Source organism: Budorcas taxicolor, chromosome 14 (assembly GCF_023091745.1).
Source record: "Budorcas taxicolor isolate Tak-1 chromosome 14, Takin1.1, whole genome shotgun sequence".
Taxonomy (NCBI): Eukaryota; Metazoa; Chordata; class Mammalia; order Artiodactyla; family Bovidae; genus Budorcas; species Budorcas taxicolor.
Window position 1 is genome coordinate 22,530,193 of NC_068923.1, and position 25,714 is coordinate 22,555,906.

General features: G+C 49.1%; 1 protein-coding gene across 1 annotated transcript in view; it reads left to right on the top strand.

Moving 5' to 3' along the window:
• Nucleotides 1-25,714, top strand: part of KCNQ3 (potassium voltage-gated channel subfamily Q member 3) — a 288,932-nt gene that overhangs the window by 242,033 nt on the left and 21,185 nt on the right. The window contains exons 2-8 of the mRNA XM_052651777.1: nt 2,141-2,231; nt 3,853-3,979; nt 8,881-9,053; nt 15,334-15,489; nt 16,720-16,830; nt 18,640-18,735; nt 20,237-20,331. Coding sequence (XP_052507737.1) covers nt 2,141-2,231; nt 3,853-3,979; nt 8,881-9,053; nt 15,334-15,489; nt 16,720-16,830; nt 18,640-18,735; nt 20,237-20,331 — 849 coding nt within the window. The remainder of the gene's footprint in view (nt 1-2,140; nt 2,232-3,852; nt 3,980-8,880; nt 9,054-15,333; nt 15,490-16,719; nt 16,831-18,639; nt 18,736-20,236; nt 20,332-25,714) is intronic.

Here is a 25,714-nt window from a genome sequence, read left to right on the forward strand (position 1 = left end):
AGAATGGGGAATGTCCTGGATAAACTGGGACATATGGTCCATGCTAGCTAAGACTCAGATAGCCTTCCAACCCACTGACCACAGCCTCTGGGATGCTTCCTGTGTTATTTTCCCAAAGCCTGTGGACACTCAGATGATAACCTCAGCCAGACTCTCATGTGGCCATTTGTCCTGTTTCCCCCACTGGGCTAGGAAGTCCTTGAAAATGAAGGCTAGGTTTTTTATTCATGTTTGTATAAAATGCTCCTGCAGTTCAGAAGTTGCAGAAGACGCAGGTTCAATCCCTGGGTCAGGGAGATCTCTGTATTCTTTTTACTGATGACACAGTTATCCTGCTAGTGATTATTCCTTCTGATGAATTTCTTTATCGGTAAAACGGGAATGATCATATCTACCTTGGGAGAAGGTTGTGAGGATAAATGAGCTGATAGGTGTAAGGTGGCAGATGGTAAGTGCTCACTAAAGAGCGGTGTTGGGTGTTGAGATTGTTACCATCATCATTATCACCAGAGACTTAGATGAAGAGTAAGCAGGTTCCACACATGTCATGAATTTAAAATAAAATGGCCAAACAGGAGGGAGTTGAAAATCTCATTTGGGTTCCTAGACAGGGTTGGAGACAGAGTCAGATCTGCAGGTCAGCAGGACTGTTGATCAGAAAACGCAATCAAGATCAAGGGGTGGGACCAGGACTCCGGCCCAAGCCAGCTCCAGGAGCAGACATCTCCAAACCTCCTTACATCATGGTCCTTACCATCACACCATGAGTTGGTTTTCTGTTTGTCCGGACCGTCAGCTCAGGAGGACAGATCCAGCTTGTTCATCATTGGATTCCAGCGCTGCCTCCCTCAGTGCCTACCATATAAATATTCAATGGGTGGAAGAATGAATGAATGCCCGAGTTGGGCACCCACTTACATAAAAACAAACCGGAAAGACATGGGTGGGAGCCTAGCAGGACACAGCGCCAGATCACACAGAGCCGGAGGACTTGGAGTCTGCGGTGCCAAGACTCCCGCTTGCACACTGTCCTTTAGTTTCCCTCTTAGACACCAGGGTTTCCCCCGTGGTTCAGATGGTGAAGAATCTGCCTGCAGTGCTGGAGACCTATGTTCAATCCCTAGGTCAGAAAGATCCCCTGGAGGAGGGAATCTTACCCATTCCGGTATTCGTGCCTGGAGAATTCCATGGACAGAGGAACCTGGCGGTCTATAGTCCATGGGGTCACAAAAAGCAGGGTCACGACGGAGCCGCTAACACTTTCACTTAGACACCCAGAGAACCTCATGCTGACCATTGAGCCAAAGACCTCCCACCAAGAGGGACGGAGAACCTCTTTTCTTTGCTGAAATGATGAAGCAAGTGCACGCGCGCGCACGCGCACACACACACACACACTGTCTCTCCACCACCCTCACTCTCTCACACACAGGGAGTTTATAAATACAATCATCTCAGAGGATTGTTTGCAGTTAGCTTCTGCCTGAGGCAGGGGCATGAACCAGATGAGCTCTCAGTGACTTTTCAACGAGCAGCTCTGCATCATGGTGGCTTGGATTCTTTCTAGCATGAAACACACTTGATAGTTTCAGAAATGATTCTGAAGATCCCCCAATTGAAAGAGATAATTTCCTTTAGTAACTACTGACTGTAAAAAAAATAATGATAACATGAAGATAATGGTAACAGAGACTTTCTTTGAATTTATCAGTCTTCAGATGAATTTGTTTTTATTGAGTATTTTCATATGTTTGAAGGTCATAGTTCTGTGTGTGCAGGACCCATGATTAACGTAGTCACATTCCAGTTGATTGATCAAAGCTTGCGGTAACTTTGGTTTGTCAGGCAATCTGCAGTCCTCTAGGGCTGGGACCAGATGCTGTAACTTAAATTGTCACTGTTTCCACTAACTAGCTGGTAAAGTTATGCATGTTGCTCTCTCAAACCTGGTTTCCATAATTGTAGCATCAATTCCTAACTGCCTCACAGCTGTGTCACGAGGTTAAATGGGATAACATAACAAGTCCAATCCTATGTCCAATGGATGCTGTTGCTTCATCCTGGCTATTAGTTTTCTGCCTAGCCTCGGCACAATCCAGAACAAGGCACTTCCTTAGTTTCTTTCTTCCTTCCCTTCTAGGTTCCTGATTGTCCTGGGGTGCTTGATTCTGGCTGTCCTGACCACCTTCAGGGAATACGAGACTGTTTCGGGGGACTGGCTTCTGCTGCTGGTGAGATGTGCGCCCAGCGTGGTGCCGTGCTTCTGGGGCAGACGCTCTGGTGGGCCCTCCAGCAGTGAGGACAAGGAGGCCCTTGGGTGCAGTTTCCCCAACTGCTTTTGGTTTCCTGGAGTCTCCGGACAAGTCCAGAAGTAAGAAAAAGCAATGACAAACGGGTTGATGAGGCCTTCTGGGTGCACAGGTGGAGCAAGGAGCGAATGGCCTTGTGTTATTCCAGATTAGAGAACAGGGGACACGAACAAAGTCAAAGCAGAAACCAAGACCCATTGGCTAAACGATAAACCTTCTGATAGGTAACACAAAGATGTGTTCGGTTCCAAACCCTGCCTCTGCTTCTCCTCCCTAAACCCTGAGGACCTCTTCCTTCAAGGCCAAGTACCAAATCCCATTTCTCCATGAGAACTCCAAGTCCTTCCTCCTGGCCCCTGCCTGTTTTCACCGTCCAGTCTGTATCCCGCGTGTGGTAGACAGCATGCAGGCAGCAGTCTTGGGCAGATTGCCTAACACCCCGACTCAATTTCCTCCCGTCCTCAGTATATAAAAATGTAAGGCGAGGAGCACAGACCGACAGGCTGAGTGCAGCATCCATGCCCAGCCGGGAGGTGGCTTCCAGGAAGAGCTGTCTCCTGCTACAACCCCGGACAGCACTGGCCAGCTGGCCCTTTGAATGACCATGCCTTGATTAGGATCAGCCCACCTGTTTAGGGTGAGACCCTACCCTCTGCACAAGGGAAAGATGCCACCCACCCCCAATTAGGGGGGTCTTGCTGTTTCATAAATCTTAATTTGGTGAGCTAAGCGTGATGCCCGTGGTGTCCGAACCAGCAGATTCCTTTTCAGGGCAGGTCTGGAGCTGAAACCCGAGCAGGTGACTCCTGGGAAGCCACCCAGTTCCAGGAACTAAGTTTCAAGGATTGTTGCAACTCCCCAAGAGCCCCAGGGAAGTCACCAAAACGAAGGAGCAAAGTGTCTCTGTCTGATCAGCAAGGGAGGCCTGGGAGCAAGGGAGGCCTGGGAGCGAGGGAGCGGTCTCTCTCCTGGGGGACGAGAGTAGCGTAGCGCAGTGTGATCCTGATGGGCGTGAGCTCTGAGCCTGATGATCTGCCTGGAATTCCTTCTTGGTCAGTTTTGGCCTTGAAACATTTGTTCAGCCACTCCTTCCCGGGGGCCTGGTTTCTCAAAATATAAGCTGAGGGTAATATTATAAAATACCTCTGTGATTCCTGACCTCGGAGCTGCGCTCAATAACCACTGGCCACACTTAGCAATACCAGGGGCCAGACAACTCGTGGACAATTCCATCAATTCCTCTTCTTTCGACTCAACTGAGCTTCTTAGGGGCTTTTTAGTACATTAAAGGAATTTGTAAGAAATGATCCATTAAAAAAAAAAAAAAGCATAGAAAAAAAAGGCTTAATGTTCGGGACAGCCAGCTAGTGAAGACAGGTGCTGCCCCGCACTGAATGGGGGTGATCAGCCTGTCCTAACCCCTCCGCCCATCAAGCCGGCAACCACAGAAATCCAACTCTTCAGAACTTCAGAACAGAAATCGCTGGTTCCGGACAACTGGGTCCCGGCTAATCAGCATCTCTCCATATGTTCTTCCACGCAGGAAACATTTGCTATTTTCATCTTCGGAGCCGAGTTTGCTTTGAGGATCTGGGCTGCCGGCTGTTGCTGCCGATACAAAGGCTGGCGGGGACGACTGAAGTTTGCCAGGAAGCCCTTGTGCATGTTGGGTGAGCCCTGACCCCGGGTCCAGGGGCTCCTTGGCCCCCTCTTTGGGTGCATTGTTTCTTGGAGGCAATTTTAAGCAGACACAATTCGTTTGGGAAACCCTGCACATGGTGGGGGCCGGCCTCGCCTCTCACGCTCCCTTCAACCCTCCAGCAGGTACTGAATTCCTGCCCCTGTGGCTTCTTTTTAGAATGAGACCACAGGGCAGGGATTCTTCATGGGAGTGGGGGTTGGGGGGGTACTCTCAGCATTTGGAATGCAAAGGTGCCAGCCACTGTAGGACACTGAACACCCCCAGCCCCTGTGAAGCCACAGTTGCCAATTGCATTCCAGTTGGCTGCAGTGAAGTTAGAAGGTGTGACACGTCCGTTGCTGGTTGAGAATTACTTCTGTAGGATCACATGGTGCCCATTTTACAGAGGTGGAAACTGAGGCTCACGGTTCTGAGTCATTCTCCAGTCACACAGGGAGTAAGCAGCAGATTCCATCCTAACACCTGGGTCTGCAAGAATCTACCACTTTGCCCTCCCGAGGTAGGGCAACACCACGTTGCTGTGTCCTGACCCAAAAGTTGCTCTGGGGATGTGTCACGGATACCCTCCGTCCGGATGGAGGCATTTTCATAGCAGAGAGGGTGGAAGCTCTCACACACCCCTATTGGTGCAGGATAGAACCCACCTCCACCCCTAGCCCACCTAGGAGGAACCCCTAGGTTCCCATCTGAAGATCCTACCAAAATCATACAGAGACAGGATGAAATCCGCCTGCAGTGATGCTTAGGAATCCTGGAGCTTCAAATTCCTAGAACTAGTTAGAGTTAGAGGATCATAGAATATCAGGGCTGGAAGGAACCTTCAGGAGCATTTGGCTGAACATGCCTTCCTGTCTGCTGCTCCAGCCCCTTCCACAGCAGCCTTAATGTGGTTCCCCCAGATTACTTGCATACCTCCAGTCACAGGGCACTCACCACCTCTCAAGCTTATTCATTCCGTCTTAACTCCTCTGACTCTCTTCAGCTATTTGAGCTCAGCCATTCTGTCCCTCCTCTCCACTCCAGCAGTCTCCTGTCCTCAGGAGAAGTGTGCTTCATGACTTCAGCTCCATGTGACATCCCATCTTGTTAGCATCACAGACCCTCCTCTCTGAGTTGCTGCTTCTTCCTCACTGCTCTTTTGAAAACTGACCCCCAGGCCTGAATACAGCCCTGTTTGGTATGAATGGCCAGCCCAGGGAGGAAGAGCTAGACCCTTGCTCTGTTCTAGCTGCCAGTTTCCCTCTGTATCACCTGGGACCAAGTTGCCAGGTTTGCAGGTTACCTCACACCGAGGACAGTACCACCCTCACCATCAGCTGAAGCCCTTTTTCTTCTTCCCATCTGCTGCTGAGGCTGGAAAGCTGAGGTGTGTGTCTAGTGCTCAGAAGTTTGAATGCAGGTAGGGTGTGTGTGTGTATGCATGCATGCACATGTGCAATATTGGAAAACTTTTCAGTTACTTAATTTTCTCCACATTTTTTTCTCTCTTCCTCTGTCCTCCTTCCGTGACTGTCTACCTGTGTCTTAGTCTGTTCAAGCTGCTGTAACAGAATACCACAGACAGAGTAGCTTATAAATAACAGGAATTTATTCCTCACAGTTCTGGAGGCTGAAAGTCTGAGACTGGGGTGCCAGCAGGGTCAGTTTCTGGTGAGAGTTCTCTTCCTGGTTCATAGACGCTATCTTCTTGCTGTGTCCTCACAAGGAGGAAGGGGCTCCCTGGAGTCTCTTTCTTTCTTAAGGGCACTAATCCCATTCATGAGGGCTCCACCCCCATGACCTAATCACCTCCCAGAGGCCCCACCCCCAGCACCATCACACCAAGAGACAGGACTCAATATATGAATTTGAAAGGAAACAAACGTTCAGTCTTTCAAAACCCCCAACTTTCCTTCGCCTTCCTCTTTCCTTGTCTATCCTTTACCTCCTAACTCATCATTGACCAGGGGATTTTTGCAGAAACTAATGCCTGTGGCTGGCAATTTTTATTCTGGCCAGCCAAAATTAATTGTTACTTCACTAACACTTTGTGCATCATTATACTCAATAGTTACACTTGACACACCTGTGAAGTCTTCTAATGTTTGTGAAATGTTGTCTTCAGTCTACTCTTGTGTAGAAGCAAAGAAGCGTTCTCCAGCCCTGTGAGTTTCATTTTCACTTTCTGTATCAGAATCAATCACTGAGGTTTTCTTGTCTTTTTGTTGGTCTACTATTCACATCATCTAAATCAGAGCTATATTCTGAAAAACTGTCATCTTCTGAGACACTGGTATATATGTCACTCAGATAGTCAGAGAAACTACCTGCGTAAAATTCACCAAAAAATTCTTCTTCTCCCAAAACTTCACGATGCATCATTTTTTAAAATTTTATGGTAATAAATTTGCGTTTGTAATATACACAGGGTTGGAATAAAAATCTAATGGAGCAAAATGTGAATGATAATGATAATATAAGTTGTATAATGAACCCTTGATCAATTTTAAGCTCTAACAACTTCACACAGTGATGTTAATTGTATCACTCTTTAAAAGCATATTGATAACATCTCTGATCAATAATGTTCAGATAACAAAAGATGTGTTAGTATGTCTCTGGTCAATAATGTGTTAAGCTGACTTCTTTTTCGTCTTTGGGGTGACCTCTCCAGTGCTGACCAGAAGTCTGTGTGTGTGTGAGTGTGTGTGTGTTGGCAGGGCATGGAAGGGGTGACTTCGAGATTGACGGTGCCCAAATTCTGAGGTCCCTGCCAACTTAGAGCAGTCCTAGTATATGGAGGCCCACCAGAACAGGAGGGTTTCCAGCGGAACAGTCTCACGATTCTAGGATCGTAAGAGAGCTCCAGCTTCCGTTCCCCTCCTGTCCCTTCTGGAGAGATGAGACTGTCCCTAGCCTCCACCATCCTGGCTGGCTTCTTTGCTAATGTTGCTGCATTTTCTCTTCTGCTCATCTAACTTCTTCCGTAACGTGGCCCTCATAGGAAGAGTTGTTTTGCTCTGTTTGACCAGAGGGTGGCTATCCTGTGCACGTGCGTCATGCCCTCCTTATGTGAAACAGCCGCAGACCCTGCCCTGTCACTGTGGCTGAGTCTCTCTGGGCTGAGATTTGCTGCCTTAGTGTCAGAGTGTCATAGACTCACGTCACATTTACCCTGTGTCTAGGTTTTATTTTCTGCAAACCTGAAAAGTGGATATCTTTACACAGATAGAGAAGCCCGACCAAGGATATAGACATACTGATATCCAGATGTCTGACCCCTAGTTTTCCCCAGAGTTTAGGTATATATGGGAGACACCTTCACATGGTCGAAAGGATGCCAGCTTTTTGGGGCAGACATACTTGGTGTGGATTTAAGAGCCTAATCCGAGCAGGGCAGCCGGCACAAATAAAGGTATGGAGATGTGAGAGACCACCGTGAACCCAGAAAACCACACGAGCTTCTAGAAGGTTCCCTAAGGCTGGGTCACAGAGGGTTTTCAGAAGCTTGGACTTGGCCCGTTGGATAAACATTCCAAGTGTCTTCCTTGTATCCTGATGCCCTTGCAAAAACAAACCAACTAAAGAGTTCTGTGGTTGAACTCTTTTGAGGAAGGCTAGACTTCATTGGTAAAAGTGACAGCCACAGGACATAATAGTACATTAAAGGCCCTGAGAAGTCCTGCAGTAGTAAAACCTGTTTAATTGAATTTTTTTCTAATTTATTAGATCATGGGATCCTTTGTGCCTGCTAGTCCCATGCAGTACAGTGGGGACATAATAGATCCTGGAGTAGTGGGGAGGAGCATCGAAGAGAATGCGAACGAGACCAGGGCCCTCTTCCTTCCATCTTTGACCTTTTAACTTCAGGAGCCAGCTTGGCCCTTTGAGAACTGTCTCACCCCCTTGGCCTCTGCTTGCTGCTCTGGTGGACGTTTCTGGCTCACCTCCTGACAGCATCCCCCCATGTCTGGGGCGGGTCCCATGCTTTCCTGCACCCTACCCCAGGGCCTTCTCTGAAACTGAGGGAGCTCACTGGGCAGTGCAGCTCAGAAGTGTGGGAATGTTGATGACCCCCTCGGCCAGCAGAGGGCAGGAGCCTGTGGACAGAGACCCCAGCTCCCATCTTTCAGAGGGGCAGTGGTGGGAGGTGTTCTGCCTACAGCTCTGAGGTTCCCGCAGCAGCAGCCCCCACAAGACCCCTGCCCTGGCCTTTCCCCTGCGTCCCTCTCCCCTCCTTTCCACTTCCCGAGTTCACCTCCCTTTCAGTCACCCGCAGCCAGGACCCTCTCAGGGCTTGCTTGCAGGGGAAAGTGAAAGTGAAGTGAAGTCTCTCAGTCGTGTCCGACTCTTTGTGACCCCATGGACTGTAGCCCACCAGGCTCCTCTGTCCATGGGATTTTTCCAGGCAAGAATACTGGAGTGGGTTGCCTTGCCCTCCTCCAGGGGATCTTCCTGACCCAGGGATCAAACCCCGGTCTCCAGCATTGCAGGCAGACGCTTTGCCATCTGAACCCACAGCCAGACAGCATGAGCTTCAGACCCTCCTCCACCTGGGCAGCCCCAATCCCCTATCGGCCAGAGAGAGACCCCGAAGGACCACGGCTGGAGGGTCTTGGAGCATCACTTCCCTGGGATTGGAGTGAGCGCTGGCGTCCTGCATCCAATCCCAACTCGGCCGCATTCGGCCGCATCCGGCTGCACGGCCCTGGAAAGGGATTCACGCTCTGAGCTCCTGTTTCCTTACCCTCTGAGAAGAACACGTATCCCGCGGGTGTCACGATTTAACACGGCACCTTCCCGTCTGTGGCCAACAGTTCCGTGACGGCTCCCGCGCCCTGGTCTGACCTTCTTCCCCCTCTTCCCTGCCACCCTCTGCCCTCTTTCCAGACATCTTCGTGCTGATCGCGTCCGTGCCGGTGGTTGCCGTGGGAAACCAGGGCAACGTCCTGGCCACGTCCCTGCGGAGCCTACGCTTCCTGCAGATCCTTCGGATGCTGCGAATGGACCGGAGGGGCGGCACCTGGAAGCTCCTGGGCTCGGCCATCTGCGCCCACAGCAAAGTAAGTGCCGCCCAGAAGCCGCTGGACCACCAGGGCTTGCTTCCTTCCTACCCGCATCCGGTCCACGGCCTCCCCTCCCGGACGGTGTCCCCAGAGGGTCCTGCCACCACTGATGGTGGTGGGGAGGAGGAACGTACACACAGGTGGACCAGATGCAAACAACGCTGGCCACATCACTCAGCCCTCTTTGACCACAGTTTTCCTCTTTGTAAACACAGGGATGATAATGCTGGGGCCCCTGATGCAGAGCCGTGTGGGGTGGCAGGAAGTCACCTGGGCGGATTGGGATCCAGACTCGACTGGTGTGACTCTGGAGACTTCCTGTAACCCCTCTAGGCTTCCCTGGTGGCTCAGATGGTAAAGAATCTGCCTGCAGTGCAGGAGATCCTGGTTCAGTTCCTGGGTCGGGAAGATCCCCTGGAGAAGGAAAATGGCCACCCCCTCCAGTATTCTTGCCTGGAGAATCCCCTGGACAGAGGAGCCTGGCGGGCTACAGTCCATGGGGTCACAAAGAGCCGGACATGACTGAGCGACTGACACACACTGTAACCAGTCTGGGTCTTCTCTCCTGCCTTTATAATACAGAAATGATATGCGCTCACCTCATAGGGTGAGAAGACTTAGAATACACTCAGTTCATAGATACGGTGGCTCAGTTGCTGTTGCTGTTGTGTAGCCAGAAGCACAGTGCCTGAACTTGGTATTTGATACAGATTGGCCTACCCCAGGATCAGCACTGTTCTTACCCCAGTTCAGGGATAAGGAAGCAGACACAGAAAGAGGAAGTGAGCTGCCCAGGCTGTCTGGCTTCAGAGCCCGTGTTCAGTGGCTTGCTAGTGGTGGCTCTTGCCTCTACAAGGCAAGATGAGAAGCTAAGACCAAGTGGGGCTTGGCCCGGACTTCCATGCGCTCAAGCAGGAGTGGAAACCTAGGGAGAGGCCAGTGTATCTGGAGGTGCCACGCTCTGCGTTTCTCTCCTACGGTTAGCCCAAACCTTTGGTACCACTGTCTTTTAATATCCTGCCTTGGCTGGACCCTGGAGAAATGAAGGAAAACCTCTGAGTGGCAGGAAAAAAAAAAAAAAACACTCAGAGGCCAGTTCAGAAGAAATCAGAGCAAAAGGCTCCTGAGATGTGTGTTCCTTAGCAGTCTCCAGCTTTTTTGGCACCAGGGACCAGTTTTGTGGAAGACCGTTTTTCTATGGATCAGTGGTAGGGGTGGTTTTGGGAGGATTCAAGTACATTACCATTTAGTCTGTACTTTATTTCTATTATTATTAAATCATAAGCTCCACCTCAGATCATCAGGCATTAGATCCTGGAGGCTGGGGACCCCTGCTTTAGGGGATAAAGGAAAGCTGCCTTCATTGCAAAGAGACAATCTTCTTGTGCCAGTCTTGGTGGGTACAGTGTACATGGTTGGCACCTGGAACAGGCCCCTGTTCCTGAGAGGATGTGCTCAGCCCTTTAACTGCTCTGAGAGTTGGCTGCTAATGTTCCCAGCTGTCCCTTCCCTGGAGAAGCACAGGAGAGCTGCTCGGCCCAGGAGCTTATATTGTTCTCGGCTTCCGCCTCCCCCATCAGGGAGGCCCACAGCCAGTGACTCACTGACACAAGGACCTGCCTTGTGTCGGGACCAGCCCTGTGGGGCAGCTCACGCTGCAGAGCTTCCCATGGAATCAGGCTGAGGGAGGCTCCAGCACGGAGCACAACCTCACTGAGCTCTTTCTTCTGCCCTGTCCAGCTTCTCTCATTCCCTCTGTCCCAAGACCCTCCCTCAATCATCATGGTTGTTGTTTAGTCACTCACTCATGTCTGACTCTTTTGTGACCTCTTGGACTGTAGCCTGCCAGACTCCTCTGTCCATGGGATTCTCCAGACAAGAACACTGGAGTGGGTTGCCATTTCCTTCTCCAAGGAATCTTCCTAACCCAGAATCGAACCTGCATCTCCTGGCATGTGGATTCTTTACCATCTGAGCCACCAGGGCAGCCCTCACATGCTCGTAAAGCTCCGTCTCAAACTTTGCTTCTGGGGAACTACACAGAAAGCACGGAGCCCGGGCTGAGTTGCCATTGAGGAGCTCAGAGTTCTCCTTACAATTCTTAACATCACCTGCCACCCAACTGGGGCAAGCCCAGAATGCCCCTGCAAAGCTCCTGGATTCCTCCCATTCAGGTATACACCCAGATATGCCAGCAGCTCATAGTAGAATGAATAGAAGCTTAAGAGTCAGACAGCAGCTCGGTGCAAATTGCGGCTCTGCCACCTTCGAGCCGTAAGACTTTAAAAATGCTGCTCTCTTTTCGTGAGAGCTTCCTCAGTGGTTAAAATGTGAATACTTCTGGCTGCTCACATGAGCCAAGGTACGTGTCAGTACCTGGCGAATAATTAGTGCTCATTAGTAGTAGCATGTATTATTCCAAACAGTACAAACAAATACAGAAAGAAAATGAAATACTAATTCAAAACACTTAAGAGTCTCACATCTGAAAGCGTAGTTTCTTCCCATACATGTTTTATTCCCTGTCTGCTCCACTTCTGGCCACAGGCTCAGGGAGACAGGGCTTTTTTTTTTTTTTTTTGAGAGTTCTTTCTTCACCTGAACTATTTTATTATTTTATTGTTATTATTACCCTTTGGCCATGCCGCGTGCTATATGGGACCCTAGTTCCCCAACCAGGGATCCAACACATGCCCCCGGCATTGGAAGTGCAGAGTCTTAATCGCTAGACCACCAGGGAAGTCCTTATTTTATCTTTAATCAGAGGACATGTTAGCAACACCTAAGCTGGTGTCCATGCAGCTGAACTGATTCACGGCTCTGGTGGAAATCAGGACTGAAAATGGCTGGGTAAGGCCCTTGTCCTGTGTTCCCTCAGATTAGAATATGTGGCAGTTGGATGTTTGCCATGTAATACCTGGGAAAAGATGGTCCACGCCACCGCTGGACCCCACACCTGCGCCTGAGGGGGTGGAGTCAGGACAGTCACAGGTCTGCAGCAGGAGACGGCAGACAGAGCGACTGCTCGGCCAGCTCCGCGCCCCATCTTTCCCTCCAGCAGTCCCCGCTGGACGAGCGCTTAGCCTTTCACTGTCCCTGAGCTCTAGCGGGGCTGCAGGCCTGGCCTTCACTTCCAGAGCAGGCAATGTGTTCAGAAAGTATAAGCGCTTACCTGGATTTGAGTCCAGCATTTACGAACTGCAGGAGCTTAGACCTGTTCCTTCTCTGAACCTGGTGAACAAACACCACTTCATTTCTTCATTCATTCATTCAAAAAAACGTGTTCTCTGGGCCAAGTTCCATGCTGGACTCTCCTGGAAACTCAGAGATGAAGAGTGAGGGGCCCACACAGGGTAGGACTTTAATGCTCTTACTAAAGTTGGGATCGGCCAGACTCTGCTTCCAGAACAAATAAGCCCTGGAGTCTCTGTGCCTTAGCACAAAAATGTGGGCGTCTTCTCGTGCACACGGTGTCTGATGCGGGTCGAGTGGTCCTGGTTTGTCTAGGAAATGAACCTTGAGTCACTGAGGCAAGGGAAGCGGGCCTGCGAGCATCCTCTAGAATGGACCTAACACAGGAAGTAGCTCCCATCCCTCCCACAGACTGGATCCCAAACCCTCGACTGCCACTTGACTGCTGGGGGGCTCAGGCGTGTGCAGGAGCCGGTGGACGTCGGGGAGCCGCCGCTGCCATGGAGCGGCTGGCGAACATTGCATCAAGTCAGAATTACCTTGAATGGCCTTTGAATGACTGCAAGGCACAGTGGGGACTCATTTCCCTCCCCAGTGATCGCTGCCAGCTCTTCATCCCACACAGCCGGGACTTCCATACGCACATGGACAGCTGTTTCTCTGGTTCAGCATTTGGAGGCGGAGAGTATGAAAGAACATAGTCACGCTGGAATCACAGTCAACAGGGTGAAAGTTTCGTGACTGGGGAAGGACCAGCCACTTCATCCTTTCCTTCTCAAACCTCGGTGGAGTGGACACTCACGGAGGGGAAGGGCTGCTGGATTGTCCGCAGTGTCTCAAACAACCTCTGTCTGCTGTGAACTCACCCGAGTGCACCAGGCACGCGATGCTGTGGCAAAGGTCAGACCTATAAGCGAATGAGCGTAATAGAGACTTAACATCTGTTTAGAATATGATGAAGACGTAGAAGGAGAAAAAAAGCTAGAAATGAAAACTCGCTCTAGTTGGGGGAGCACACATCCAGAAAGCTCTCATAATGGAGATGACACGGGTCTTAGGTGCCCCAGTGCTCTCGGGTTGGGCCCCCAGGGAGGGGCCGGGAGGACAGAGGACCAATGTGAGCAAAGGCTCAGCGAGATGCGATGCGCCCAGGAGGCCCGTTGATTGGCCGAGGATGATCGGATAGATGAACTCTGTTGATGATGGCTTCATTCTCCGTGATGACTTTTCTTTTTTTTTTTTTTTCCTGGTGTTTTTTTGTTTTTTTGTTTGTTTTTACTTTATTTTACTTTACAATACTGTATTGGTTTTGCCATACATTGACATGAATCCACCACGGCTGTATACAAGCTCCCAATCCTGAATCCCCCTCCCACCTCCCACCCCATATCATCTATCTGGATCATCCCCATGCACCAGCCCCAAGCATTCTGTATCCTGTATCGAACATAGACTGGCACTTCATTTCTTACATGATAGTATACATGTTTCAATGCCATTCTCCCAAATCATCCCACCCTCTCCCTCTCCCTCAGAGTCCAAAAGTCCATTCTATACATCTGTGTCTTTTTTGCTGTCTTGCATACAGGGTCATCATTGCCATCTTTCTAAATTCCATATATGTGCATTAGTATACTGTATTGGTGTTTTGCTTTCTGGCTTACTTCACTCTGTATCATCGGCTCCAGTTTCATCCACCTCATTAGAACTGATTCAAATGTATTCTTTTTAATGGCTGAGTAATACTCCATTGTGTATATGTACCACAGCTTTCTTATCCATTCATCTGCTGATGGACATCTAGGTTGTTTCCATGTCCTGGCTATTATAAACAGTGCTGCGATGAACATTGGGGTACATGTGTCTCTTTCAATTCTGGTTTCCTCCGTGTGTATGCCCAACAGTGGGATTGCTGGGTCATAAGGGAGCTCTATGTGCAATTTTTTAAGGAATCTCCACACTGTTCTCCATAGTGGCTGTACTAGTTTACATTCCCACCAACAGTGTAAGAGGGTTCCCTTTTTCCACACCCTCTCCAGCATTTATTGCTTGTAGACTTTTGGATCGCAGCCATTCTGACTGGCGTGAAATGGTACCTCATGGTGGTCTTGATTTGCATTTCTCTGATAATGAGTGATGTTGAGCATCTTTTCATGTGTTTGTTATCCCTCCGTTCCGTGATGACTTAGCAGGAATGTCAGGCCTAATCTCCAGACTGTGTTTGCCCATGACCTTGACTTTCTTCTGCCCAACCTACCAGGGTAACCCTTGGAGGTGGAATAGAATGAGAGACATAGGAAGTGCCTCAGGGATCATCATGGTCAGGGTGTTTGAAACTTCAGTGGTTTGCCCATCTTTGCCATGTCTGTGTACCACCCTTACCATTACCACCCTTAACATTTTTCCTTTACATCAGCTCTCTCTTGTTTTCAAGGATATCCCAGTCTATCATGCGATGATATCCACGAAATAATGGTTTTTTGTTTAATTTATGCTAATATAGTTTAAATCAGTATGTGATTACTTCATATAAAAAATGCCTATCTGCATTTGAAGTATCTGTGGCACTTTTTGAAATTCTGTGGTTCAGTCCCTTCATTTTAAAAATGAAAAAACTGAGGCTGAAGAGGAGAGGTCATCTGCCCAGAGTCATACAGTCAGTTAGTGGCAGGGCTGGGTCCCCATCCACACCTCTGTCCCTTCTGCCAGGATAATTCCCCCTCGCTGTCACTTCCCAAGTGGAAAGAGCTTTATGGTTGTTCTTCCCAATCCTGCAGAGAATAGGGTCTCCTGAGTCCCGAGCCTTGTCCCTCCTGCCTTCTTACTTCCCCGTGAAGCCTCTTGAGCTGTGATTAAGTGACCACAGAGCTCTCCCTCTCCTTCTAGAGCCATCCCCTCATTCTGTTAATGATGAAAACAATGACCCCCATTTTCCAGTGATGGGAGGGGAGGATCAGAGAAGGTGAGTAACTGGCCCATGTCCCAGAGCTGGTAAACCTGCACTCCAGCTCCAGTGTGTCTTCCTGCAACCTCCTCCCAGCCTCCACGCAGTGACCCCTTCCCTGTCCACTGCTTGCTGTCCCAGGAGCTCATCACCGCCTGGTACATTGGGTTCCTGACGCTCATCCTTTCTTCATTTCTCGTCTACCTGGTTGAGAAAGATGTGCCGGAAGTGGATGCCCAAGGAGAAGAGATGAAGGAGGAATTTGAGACCTATGCAGATGCCCTGTGGTGGGGCCTGGTGAGTCACCACCTTGAAAGCTGTCCCGTGGGGGTCGGCTGGAGGGCCGGAAGGATGTGGAGGGTGTGATGTGGACATATGGGGTTGGGCAGCTGCGTTCTTCAGCACAGGGGAGAGGAGAGCACCTCCATTTAGGAACCCCCCCCAGGAGACGTACCCTGCAGGGGGCCCTTCGAAGGGGGGCTTTTCCCTAGAAGTCAGGGCTCTGATCACTCTCGTCCCATGATCACTCAGGGACCTTACCTGTCATTAGCCAGGCCGTGCTGTGCAGACTCAGTGGCAGAAGCAGATGTATATACCCAGACCCTCAAGCACACCTAGAGACACATGGCCCCACCCCGTCGGGCATGTGGTATTAAAGCATTGTTGAAGCACTTTACATTTATAAACACATTTTAAGTGCAATATTAGCTCCCTGGTGGTTCAAACAGTAAAGAATCCGCCTGCAGTACAGGAGACCTGGGTGCGATCCCTGGGTTGGGAAGATCCCCTGGAGAAGGGAATGGCTACCCACTCCAGTATTCTTGCCTGGAGAATTCCTTGGACAGAGGAGCCTGGCGGGCCACAGTCTAGCGGGTCGCAGAGAGTTGGACACGACTGAGCAACTATAACACTTTCACTTTTTCAAATTGGAGAACCTGAGGCTTGAAGGGGTTGAGTCATTAATTCAAAGCTCTCTGAGCCAAGTTAGTGCTTAACCTGAGATTTGAACTCAAGCATTTGGGTTCCAGAGGCCACACTCTTAGCTACTCCCGTAGCCTGACTTCCATGTTCATAAGTACAAGTGTGCTGATAACCTACAAGTGTAAACGCACAGAGGAATATTCAACATACACCTGGACAGACACGGGCCCAGACATTAGACATGCACACCCATACACACAATACATATAAGTACATGCGCGAGAGCACATACATTCAGAATCATGGCTATACACAAAGGCATGCATTTGCAAACATACACATGAATATATATGCACATACACATGTTTGCAATTCTTGAAATACCTGTTGACTGACGATAGGGAGGAAATCCTTAGCTTAGAAACAGATGTGGTCTCAAGGCTCCTATATAAGACTGCTGGTCTTTAGCACCTTCCCTCCCATGGGAGTTTTATTCTAAACGGGACAGTGCCCCAGTCAGTACAAAGGCTTATGGGTTAAGCTCGGCTGATACATCACTGACCTCCTCCCCCGGGAAGCCCCGTGTCTGAACGCTTCTCTTTTCAGATTACACTGGCCACCATTGGCTACGGAGACAAGACGCCCAAAACGTGGGAAGGCCGTCTGATCGCAGCCACCTTTTCCTTAATCGGCGTCTCCTTTTTTGCCCTGCCAGCCGTGAGTGCCCTCACTGTTATCCCTTGATGATGGGCAGGATCCGTCACTGCCTGGCCCCAGCTCAGCCATCCAGCCTCATCTTCCACCTTCTCGTATCCTGATTTCCAGCCCCATCAACCCAAAGCTGTCCTGTCTCTGCCACAGGCTGTGTGGCTCTTTGCCAGGAGTGATCCCCCCAAACACCTACTCCTCTTTCAAGACTCAGTTTCTTTTCTGAAAAAAATTTTATTGAACTATAGTTGATTTACAGTGTTGTGAACATTTGCTTTACAGCAAAGTGACACATGTACATATAGGCATTCTTTGTTTAAAAATTGGGGTATAATTGCTTTACAATGTTGCGTTACTTTCTGCTATACAACCAAGTGAATCGGCCATATGTTTACATATAGCCCCTCCTTCTTGGACCTCCCTCCCATCCCGCCCTTCTAGGCCATCACAGAGCACCAAGCGGAGCTCATACTCTTTTTTAAAATATTCTTTTCTATTATGGCTTATCACAGGATATTGGATATAGTTCCCTGTGTTATACAGGGACATGTTGTTTATCCTCCAGACCCAGTTCAATGCTGCCTTCTTTAGGCTGAGTTCAGCACTCCCTCCTCTGGGTATCGCTCTGTAAAAGCATTTCTGAGCCCACCTGGGATTTCAGATTCCAAATCTGCTTCCCCGGGAGAATGTGAGCCCCCTGGGGCTTGATTATGTCTTTCACCCCCATATTCCATGCACATAGCGAGTCCTTTATATTTGTGAGTTCCCTTCTCTGCCCTGTCATCTTCTAGTTTGTGTTAAAAAAAATGCGTTTCCCTCAAATTCTTGATCCCTGGTAGAATAACTTCCCAAAGCTCAGTGCCCATCGACATCATAACAGCAATAATAATATACAGCATTGTTGAACTTGCTGTGAACCAGATTCATGCCACGTGCTTCCCTAAAACTGTCTCATTTAATCTTTGTAAAAACATTTGGAGTTTGGTGTGCATTTCTCCCCATTTTCCAGATGAGGAGACAGGCTTCATTGGGTTAGTTAAGTTTCCATAGTCACAGGGCTACTGTGTTGTAGAGCCAGGGACCCAGGCCTGCTCCTTCAAGCGTGGCTCTTGATCACAAAGCTTGAAAAGAACCTTCCAGTGTAACAACCCCTCTTCCCTGCCCTTCATCTCCCATCCTTTTGATACTGAGGCTCTTCATCTATCGCAGCCCTCCCTTCATCCATCACAGCTGTCCAGTGTGTTTCCCTAAGCTGTTTGACCTTGGGAAGATGACCTTCTGACTCTCAGTTTCTTTATCTATAAAAGATGAGGGGCATGGGACATGGTCTCTAAATTCTCTTTCAACTTGAAAGGGGTGTGCCCCCCGCAACCCCGCCATGTACTCCACATGAGAGTTTGACCTAGAAATCAAAACAGATCACAATTCGGAGAAATGCCAGCCAGAGTAAAAGTCTCATGTGACAATTCAAGCGATTGAAATATTTTTTAAATTCCATTAATATTAACTGGGAATCTGTTGAGCCTCCTACTCCTTACTAGGCAGTCCCTGTTATGTCATCTCATTTTTCCCTCACAGAACTGTGAGGTGGGTGCCGCTGTCTGACTTCCCTGTGGAAGAACCTGAGATGCAGCAGAGAAGAGGCTGCCCAGGGCCTCCCTGCTGGGAGTGGCAGAGTCGGGGATTGAACCCTGACTCCAAGGCCCCACTTAACCCGGCCTCCACTGCCTGGAAGACAAAGAAGGGGCCTGAGAGTTGGGGTGGGGCTCCAGGAGAGGCTTGGGGGAGCTGACCTCAGGGCCTGACCTCTCCCTTCAGGGCATCCTGGGGTCCGGGCTGGCGCTCAAGGTACAGGAACAGCACCGCCAGAAGCACTTTGAGAAAAGGAGGAAACCCGCTGCTGAGCTCATCCAGGTTTGTCTGCCTGGGGCTGAACTGGATGGGGTCACGCATCTGTGCGTGTGTCTATGTGTGTCTACATCTGTGTGTGTGTGTGTCTATGTGTATGGGTGTGTGTCTATGTGTATGGGTGTGTGTCTATGTGTATGGGCGTGTGTCTATGTGTATGTGTGTGTGTCTATGTCTGTCTGTGTCTGTGTGTCTGTGTGTGCATGTGTCTGTGTGTGTGTGCATGTGCACACGCACGTCCATACGCTTCTACAGGAGTGGGCATACCGTGATCTGGGATGGACCCAGGACCAAGCCTGCTTGCCACAACTCTGGGTGTTGCTATGGTTTATCTCTATGACTAGTCACTGTGTGTCCTGAAAGTGACCATACCATTACTCTCCCATCCAAGTTCTAAGCCAGTCAAAAACTAGACACAGGACTCAGACAGGAGCCCGCCCATCAGCTGTTTTACCCCTGATGGGGTGGAGAACTTGGCCTGGACTTGGGTCCACACTAGCTTTTCTCCCCTTCTATTCTCAGCACAGTCTTGAACGGGTAACCCACAAGGAAGAGCCAGCCTAGAGCACAGATGCATAGCCAACCAGCTGCAAGGAGATGTGGGCCCTTGCATCTGCTCGTTATAGAGAGCTGATAAGTCCAGAGAGGGAGAGATGCCCGCGTGTGCACAGTACCGACCAGCTCACTGTTTACCCCACCCAGCAGACGGCCATGCAGCGGCGGGTGTGGCCTCCTGCCAGCCGTTCCTCCCTCTCGCTGCCCCCACCCTGGGCTGGGAGCCGGGGCAATAGTAAGAGATGACGGGAGGGGCAGAGTGCTCCCTCTTCTCTTTCAGGAAGAGTTCTTGCTTCGTGGTTTTATGGGCTGCTGGGAGCAGAGAGAATAGGAAGGGAGAGTGTTCTGGCTCTGGCTGGTTGCCTGGGACAGATCGTCTGCACGGCCTCCCATGACATTGCCTCTAGTTGCAGTGAGTGTCCCTGCGGGGCTGATGCAGGATGGTGCACAGTGTTATCTTGCAGCTTGTAGTTTCTAAGGCAGTTCTGGTCTCAAAGAGTCTGCCCTGTTACCCTCCCCAGCCCCAAAACCATCACAATATACAGAAGATCTAGTGTGTTAGAATCAAAACCTCACCTGCCAGACTGTCTTTTGCACCCAGAAGTGGCACAAAAGACTGTTTGTCTTCCCACCTCCTTGAGAAAACTCAAGGAATCGTGCAGCAACAGGAATCCCTGCTCCTTTCAAGGCTCTTATGCTCAGATTCCCCTCTTCACGGTAATTCACTTATCTACCCTACCCCCACTACGTCGGTTTTCTCCATCTGAGATGATAAGGTCAAGGAGGTTTTTCTTCCCATAGGAGCTACAAAAGGCCAAGAATCTGGCTGGGTATGACCTCAGTGTACACTGAACCCTGAGGTGTCCAGGGCTGACTGTTTCAAAGTTGTGGGATTCCGTGTGACCTTCTGGGTGACACCAGCTCATTCCCACCCCTCGTCTCTCCTCCCCAGGCCGCCTGGAGGTACTATGCTACCAACCCCAACAGGATTGATCTCGTGGCGACGTGGAGGTTCTATGAATCAGTCGTCTCTTTTCCGTTCTTCAGGCAAGTGGCTCAGCCGAATGCTCAGGGCATGACTCACCACTGCTTCCGGGTCCGTATGTGTGCCCGTGGCCTTCACAGTTCCCGGAGGACGGTGGTTCTCAGTCTGGGCCTCATGTTAGACTCATTAGAGCTTAAAATATCCCAATGCCCAGACCATCCCCAGGCTGATTAAATCATAATCCCAGGGAGGAGGCAGGTAAGGGGGTGCAGCCCAGTATTTTTTGAGGCTCCCCAGATGACCTCAGGATGTCACTCAGGGTTCCCAGCTAGACAGTGTGGAGTGGCTGAAAGAGAAGGTCCTGTCAATGTTGGAGCAGGGCCAGTGGCTGAGGAAGTGAGGAGTGAGTGCAGTGGGCTACCCTGGCCATCCTGGAGGCCAGGATAGTCGTGCCTTTCACCCCCAGACCGGGAAAAGGCGGGGGAAGAAGCATCTGGGGGGAGTCCTCTGGGGGCTCAGAGATGTTTTGTATTCTCAGAAGTGAGAAATTAAATGAGAGTCTTCAGGAAAAAAAAATTACATTCCATTTCCAGTGGCCAGCGCCTATGAAAAGGGAGAGGGAAATGAATATTTATGGGCATCCAGTATGCTCCTGGAATACAAGTTGACGTTTGATTTAATACTCACAAGCACCCTGTGAAATAAGTCAGAGGTTCTCAGATGTTAAGATGGGTTATAATCAGTGGGGGGTGTGGACATGCGGATCCTGCATCCTTCAGCAGTTTTGTGCTGTGTGCTTAATCGCATCAGTTGTGTCTGACTCTTTGTGATTCCATGGACTGTAGGCCACCAGGCTCCTCTGTCCAAGGGATTTTCCTGGCAAGAATACTAGAGGTGGTTGCCACTTCCTCCTCCAGGGGGTCTTCGCAACCCAAGGATCGAACCCACGTCTCCCGTGTCTCCCACATTGCAAGCAGATTTTTTAACCGCTGAGCCACCAGGGAAGCCCTCAACGATTTTAATGGCATTGGAATAGTTGAAGCATCTCAGACAAGCATCCCTGGTGATTTTAACACAGGAGCCCCTGGAGACAGGCTGGGTGGTTGGTATCACCAGGCTCCTTTTGCAAAGGAGCCAACTGGGGCTTAGAAACTTTGATCATTTTGGCCAGTGTCAGCCACATCTAGGGTCCTCCAAGCCTGTGATCACTAGCTGGGTTTCTGAAACAGACTGCACCTTGCCAGGTTTTCGATCCTGAGCTCAGAGTTTTAAGTGTATGAATGGAAGGCTGGACCGCTAGGACCCTTGAGCAGACTCATACCTGGAGTGGGGACCCACCCGCTCTGCAGCATGTTTCTTCCATATATCTGGCTTCACAGACCATGACGTGAACCAACGCTGGACTAGGGACTCCCTCCCACCTCCCTTTACTCTCATTATGGGACTTGTGACCGGTCTCTGAACTCAGCCTCAATATTCCCTCCACCTCCATCATCAGATTGCGGTGAAGATTTAAGGACGCTGAGGACATCGAGGTCTCCTGACTCATTTCCCCTGCATAAAACCTTCCAGTGGGTAACCATAACAAAGAGAGGAGGATCCAAAACCTGACCATGACCCACTGGGCCCCAAAACCTCAGGGCCGTGCTTCCCTCTCCCAGCTCAGGATCTATGGTGCTGTCCCAAGAGGGTCTAGTGGCACGTGGCACCTTCCAGTCTAGGCATTCAGTCCAGCAGTATTTTTGAACTCCTTGTATATGCTAAGGTTGGGCCATGAAGGTCACACATGACTCAAAGAGTCAGACACAACTGAAGAGACTTAGGATGCAGGTATACGCCCTGAAGGCGCTTTCTATGATTCCTTCTGATTCTAGAATTCTATTCTGTGTGTGTGAATCGCTCAGTCTCGTCCATCTCTTTGCAACCCCATGGACTGTAGCCCACCAGGCTCCTCTGTCCACGGAATTCTCCAGGCAAGAATACTGGAGTGGGTAGCCATTCCCTTCTCCAAAGGATCTTCCTGACCCAGAGATCGAATTTGAGGCTCCAGCATTGCAGGCAGATTCCTAGTGTAGCTATAATCATTTCAAGTTTGGGGTAGTATCAAAATTCCTTAGGAGAGCAAGAGTCTTAGAATGGGCCGGTTGCTTCTCCTGAAGAGAACAGATTGACCTTGAACTCCAGAACCAGAGCTTGTGCAACCATACTGAACACTGAATCAAGATGATTTCTGTTTGCTTTGCATCCCAAGGTCTTGGCAATAGGCCCATTCTTTTGGGTTGATTTATGATAAATACGGCATTGTCCTAGCTGTCAGAGACTCGGAGGAATACATTGTGCTGCAGACAGCTGCTGTGATATGGGAATGGCTTTTCAACTAGGAGGGAACATTTCTTTCTTTTTTTTCAAGGACGAAAGTATAAAGCCACTAGAGAATTCACTTGGCAACCATTCTGAAACAAGCCAGTCCCTTGAGGAAAAAAATGTTCCCCATATTCCAACCCATTCCTTAGGTTTCACAGCAAAATAAAAAGTAGCTGATAGCACACTGGTATGTCTTCACCTGCTTCCTAAAGGGTTTTTATTTGATTTATTTTTAAAAAGACTTTATTGAAATATACTTCATATATTACAAAAGGATTTCACATACCATAAAAGATACCCATTTAAAGTAACAGTTTGGTGGGTTTCAACATATTCACAAAGTTGGGAATTGATCGCCATTGTCTTTTCATTATCCCCCAAAGAAACCCAGTGCCCTTCAGCAGTTACCCCTGGTTCCCTCTTTTACTGTAGCCCCTGCAGCCACTCATTTATTTTTTTACTCTATTCTGGATGTTTCATATAAAAAATAAAATCTTGGGACTTCTCTGGTGGTCCAGTGGCTAGATCCTGTGCTCCTAACGCAGTGGGCCTGAGTTCGATCCCTGGTCAGGGAACTACAGCCCACATGCCACGGCCAAATAAATAAATATAATAAATAAATAAAATGTTATGATTTCTTTTACCTAGCATAATATTTTCAAGTTTTGTCTATATTGTCTTGTGTATCAGAACTTTATTGCTTTTATGGCAGAATAATATTTCATGATATTGACCCCATTTTATTTATCCATTCATCAGCTGATACACACTTGTGCTGTTTCTACCTTGGGGCTGTTATACCCCCATGAACATTCAAGTACCTGTTTGTGGATATGTGTTTTCAGTTCTGTTGGATTTATACCTAGGAGTGGAATAGGTAACTCTATATTGACTTTTTGAGAAGCCGTCAGACTGTTTTCCATGGTGGCTGCATGATTTTGTAATCCTCCAAAAGATCTTGAAGGATGCAGCTATGCTGCTGCTGAGTCGCTTCAGTCGTGTCCGACTCTGTGCGACCCCATAGACAGCAGCCCACCAGGCTCCTCTGTCCCTGGGATTCTCCAGGCAAGAACACTGGAGTGGGTTGCCATTTCCTTCTCCAGTGCATGAAAGTGAAAAGTGAAAGTGAAGTCGCTCAGTCGTGCCCAACTCTTAGCGACCCCATGGACTGCAGCCTACCAGGCTCCTCCGTCCATGGGATTTTCCAGGCAAGAGTACTGGAGTGGGGTGCCATTGCCTTCTCCATGCAGTTATGTAGCCCATTTCTAAAAGTAGTGTCATATCCATTTCCAGCACGTGGAGTTCTTTGTTACTTTGCAAGAATATGTGTGTATGTATATACACATGTACATATTGATATGTGTATGTATATATTTGCATGTTTTGGGCTACCAGTGATGAGTGATGTATGGCCTTTTTTGTTTTGTTTTTATGCTTACTTAGAATTATATACTCATTACTTTTGAATTTCAAAGAACCTTAGAGACTTTGAAGTCCAACTCCAATTTTAGATAAGAAGAAACAGAAGCCTCCAGCTCAGGAACTTGCTCAAGGTCACACAAGATGCTGGGCACAGGAGAGACCAAACCCAGGTCTTCTGATTTGTGGCCTGTGGAGACTGAGGCTTTGCAGGTGCCGCTATGCACCTGGGCACCCACCTGCCAATGCAGGAGACTTAAGAGACACAAGTTCAATCTCTGGGTCAGGAAGATCCCCTGGAGGAGGGCGTGGCAGCCCACTCCAGTATTTTTGCCTGGAGAATTCCAGGAACAGAGGAGCCTGGAGGGCTATAGTCCACAGGGTTACAAAGAGTCAGACACAACTGAAGCCACATAGCACAGAGACTGTGTAGACCTAATAGAAGTTGGTGGTAGGAGGTTAAGGTAGAGGAAGAATCTGGGGAGTGGGGGGGCAGGGGGGGGCAGATAGTAAATTAGACATTCTCATGCACAAGCAGAGAAGTGGGCACCTGTTAAAAATCCCATGTTGTTTACTGTCAACAATAACAAAAACACCCATGCACACTTATCAGTTCCCTAAAAGTGGTATCAGTAGCAGAACTGTCTATAGCTGCACTGCCCTACATGGTAACTACTTGTCACAGGTGGCTGTTGAGTATCTATGGCTACTGCAACCGAGAAACAGAATTTTTAATTTTCTTTCATTTTAATTTCAATGGCCATCTGTGATTAGTGTCTGTCACTGCAGCTCTGGAATCATTAGATACAGGACAAAAATGGCGATGAGACTAAGGCCCAAGAAACAAGTTACCTGACCAAAAAGACTCAGTTAATTTACTGTATAAGCAGAACTTGTTCTTTTTATGAGCAGGATCAAGATTATTGGAGTTCTTAGAAATGGAGAAGAAGGACAATATGCAGTTATCTTTCTCTAGGGCTGAATAACATTAGATCTGTTTTCATAAGTGCTGTCTGCGTGTGTGCACATGCTAAGTCGCTTCAGTCGTGTCCAACTCTTTGAGACCCCATGGACTGTAGCCCGCCAGGCTCCTCTGTCCATGGAATTCTCCAGGCAAGAGTACTGACGTGGGGTGCCATGCCCTCCTCCAGGGGATCTTCCCAACCCAGGGATTGGTCTCATGTCTCCTTCATTGGCAGGCAGGTTCTTTACCACTAGCACCACCTGGGAAGCCCTTTATATGTGCTATCTCATTTAATCCCTGGTTCCCTGATCTGTCCCCACCACTTAACAGGTCACCTAAGCCCAGCACAAGCTGTGGGACAGAGTAGGTGCTCAGGAACCATGTTTTGGATGAATAAATCAGCAGTCTGCATCCTTTTGGGCACCAGATACAGGTTACATGGAAGACAATTTTTCCCCAGACTGGGTGGTGGAGAGGGGGTGGTTTCAGAATGATTTAAGCACATTACATTTTTTGCACACTTTATTTTTAATCTAATGCCACCACTCATCTGACAGGAGGTACCAGTCCGTGGCCCCGAGGTTGTGGACCTCTGGAATAAATGAATGAATGGCTGAGAGGGATGTTGGAGTTCAGAACCAGGCCCATTAGGTTGCAGGAGGGGTCTAGGGTCTGCCTGGGGAACCCCAGCTCATTCA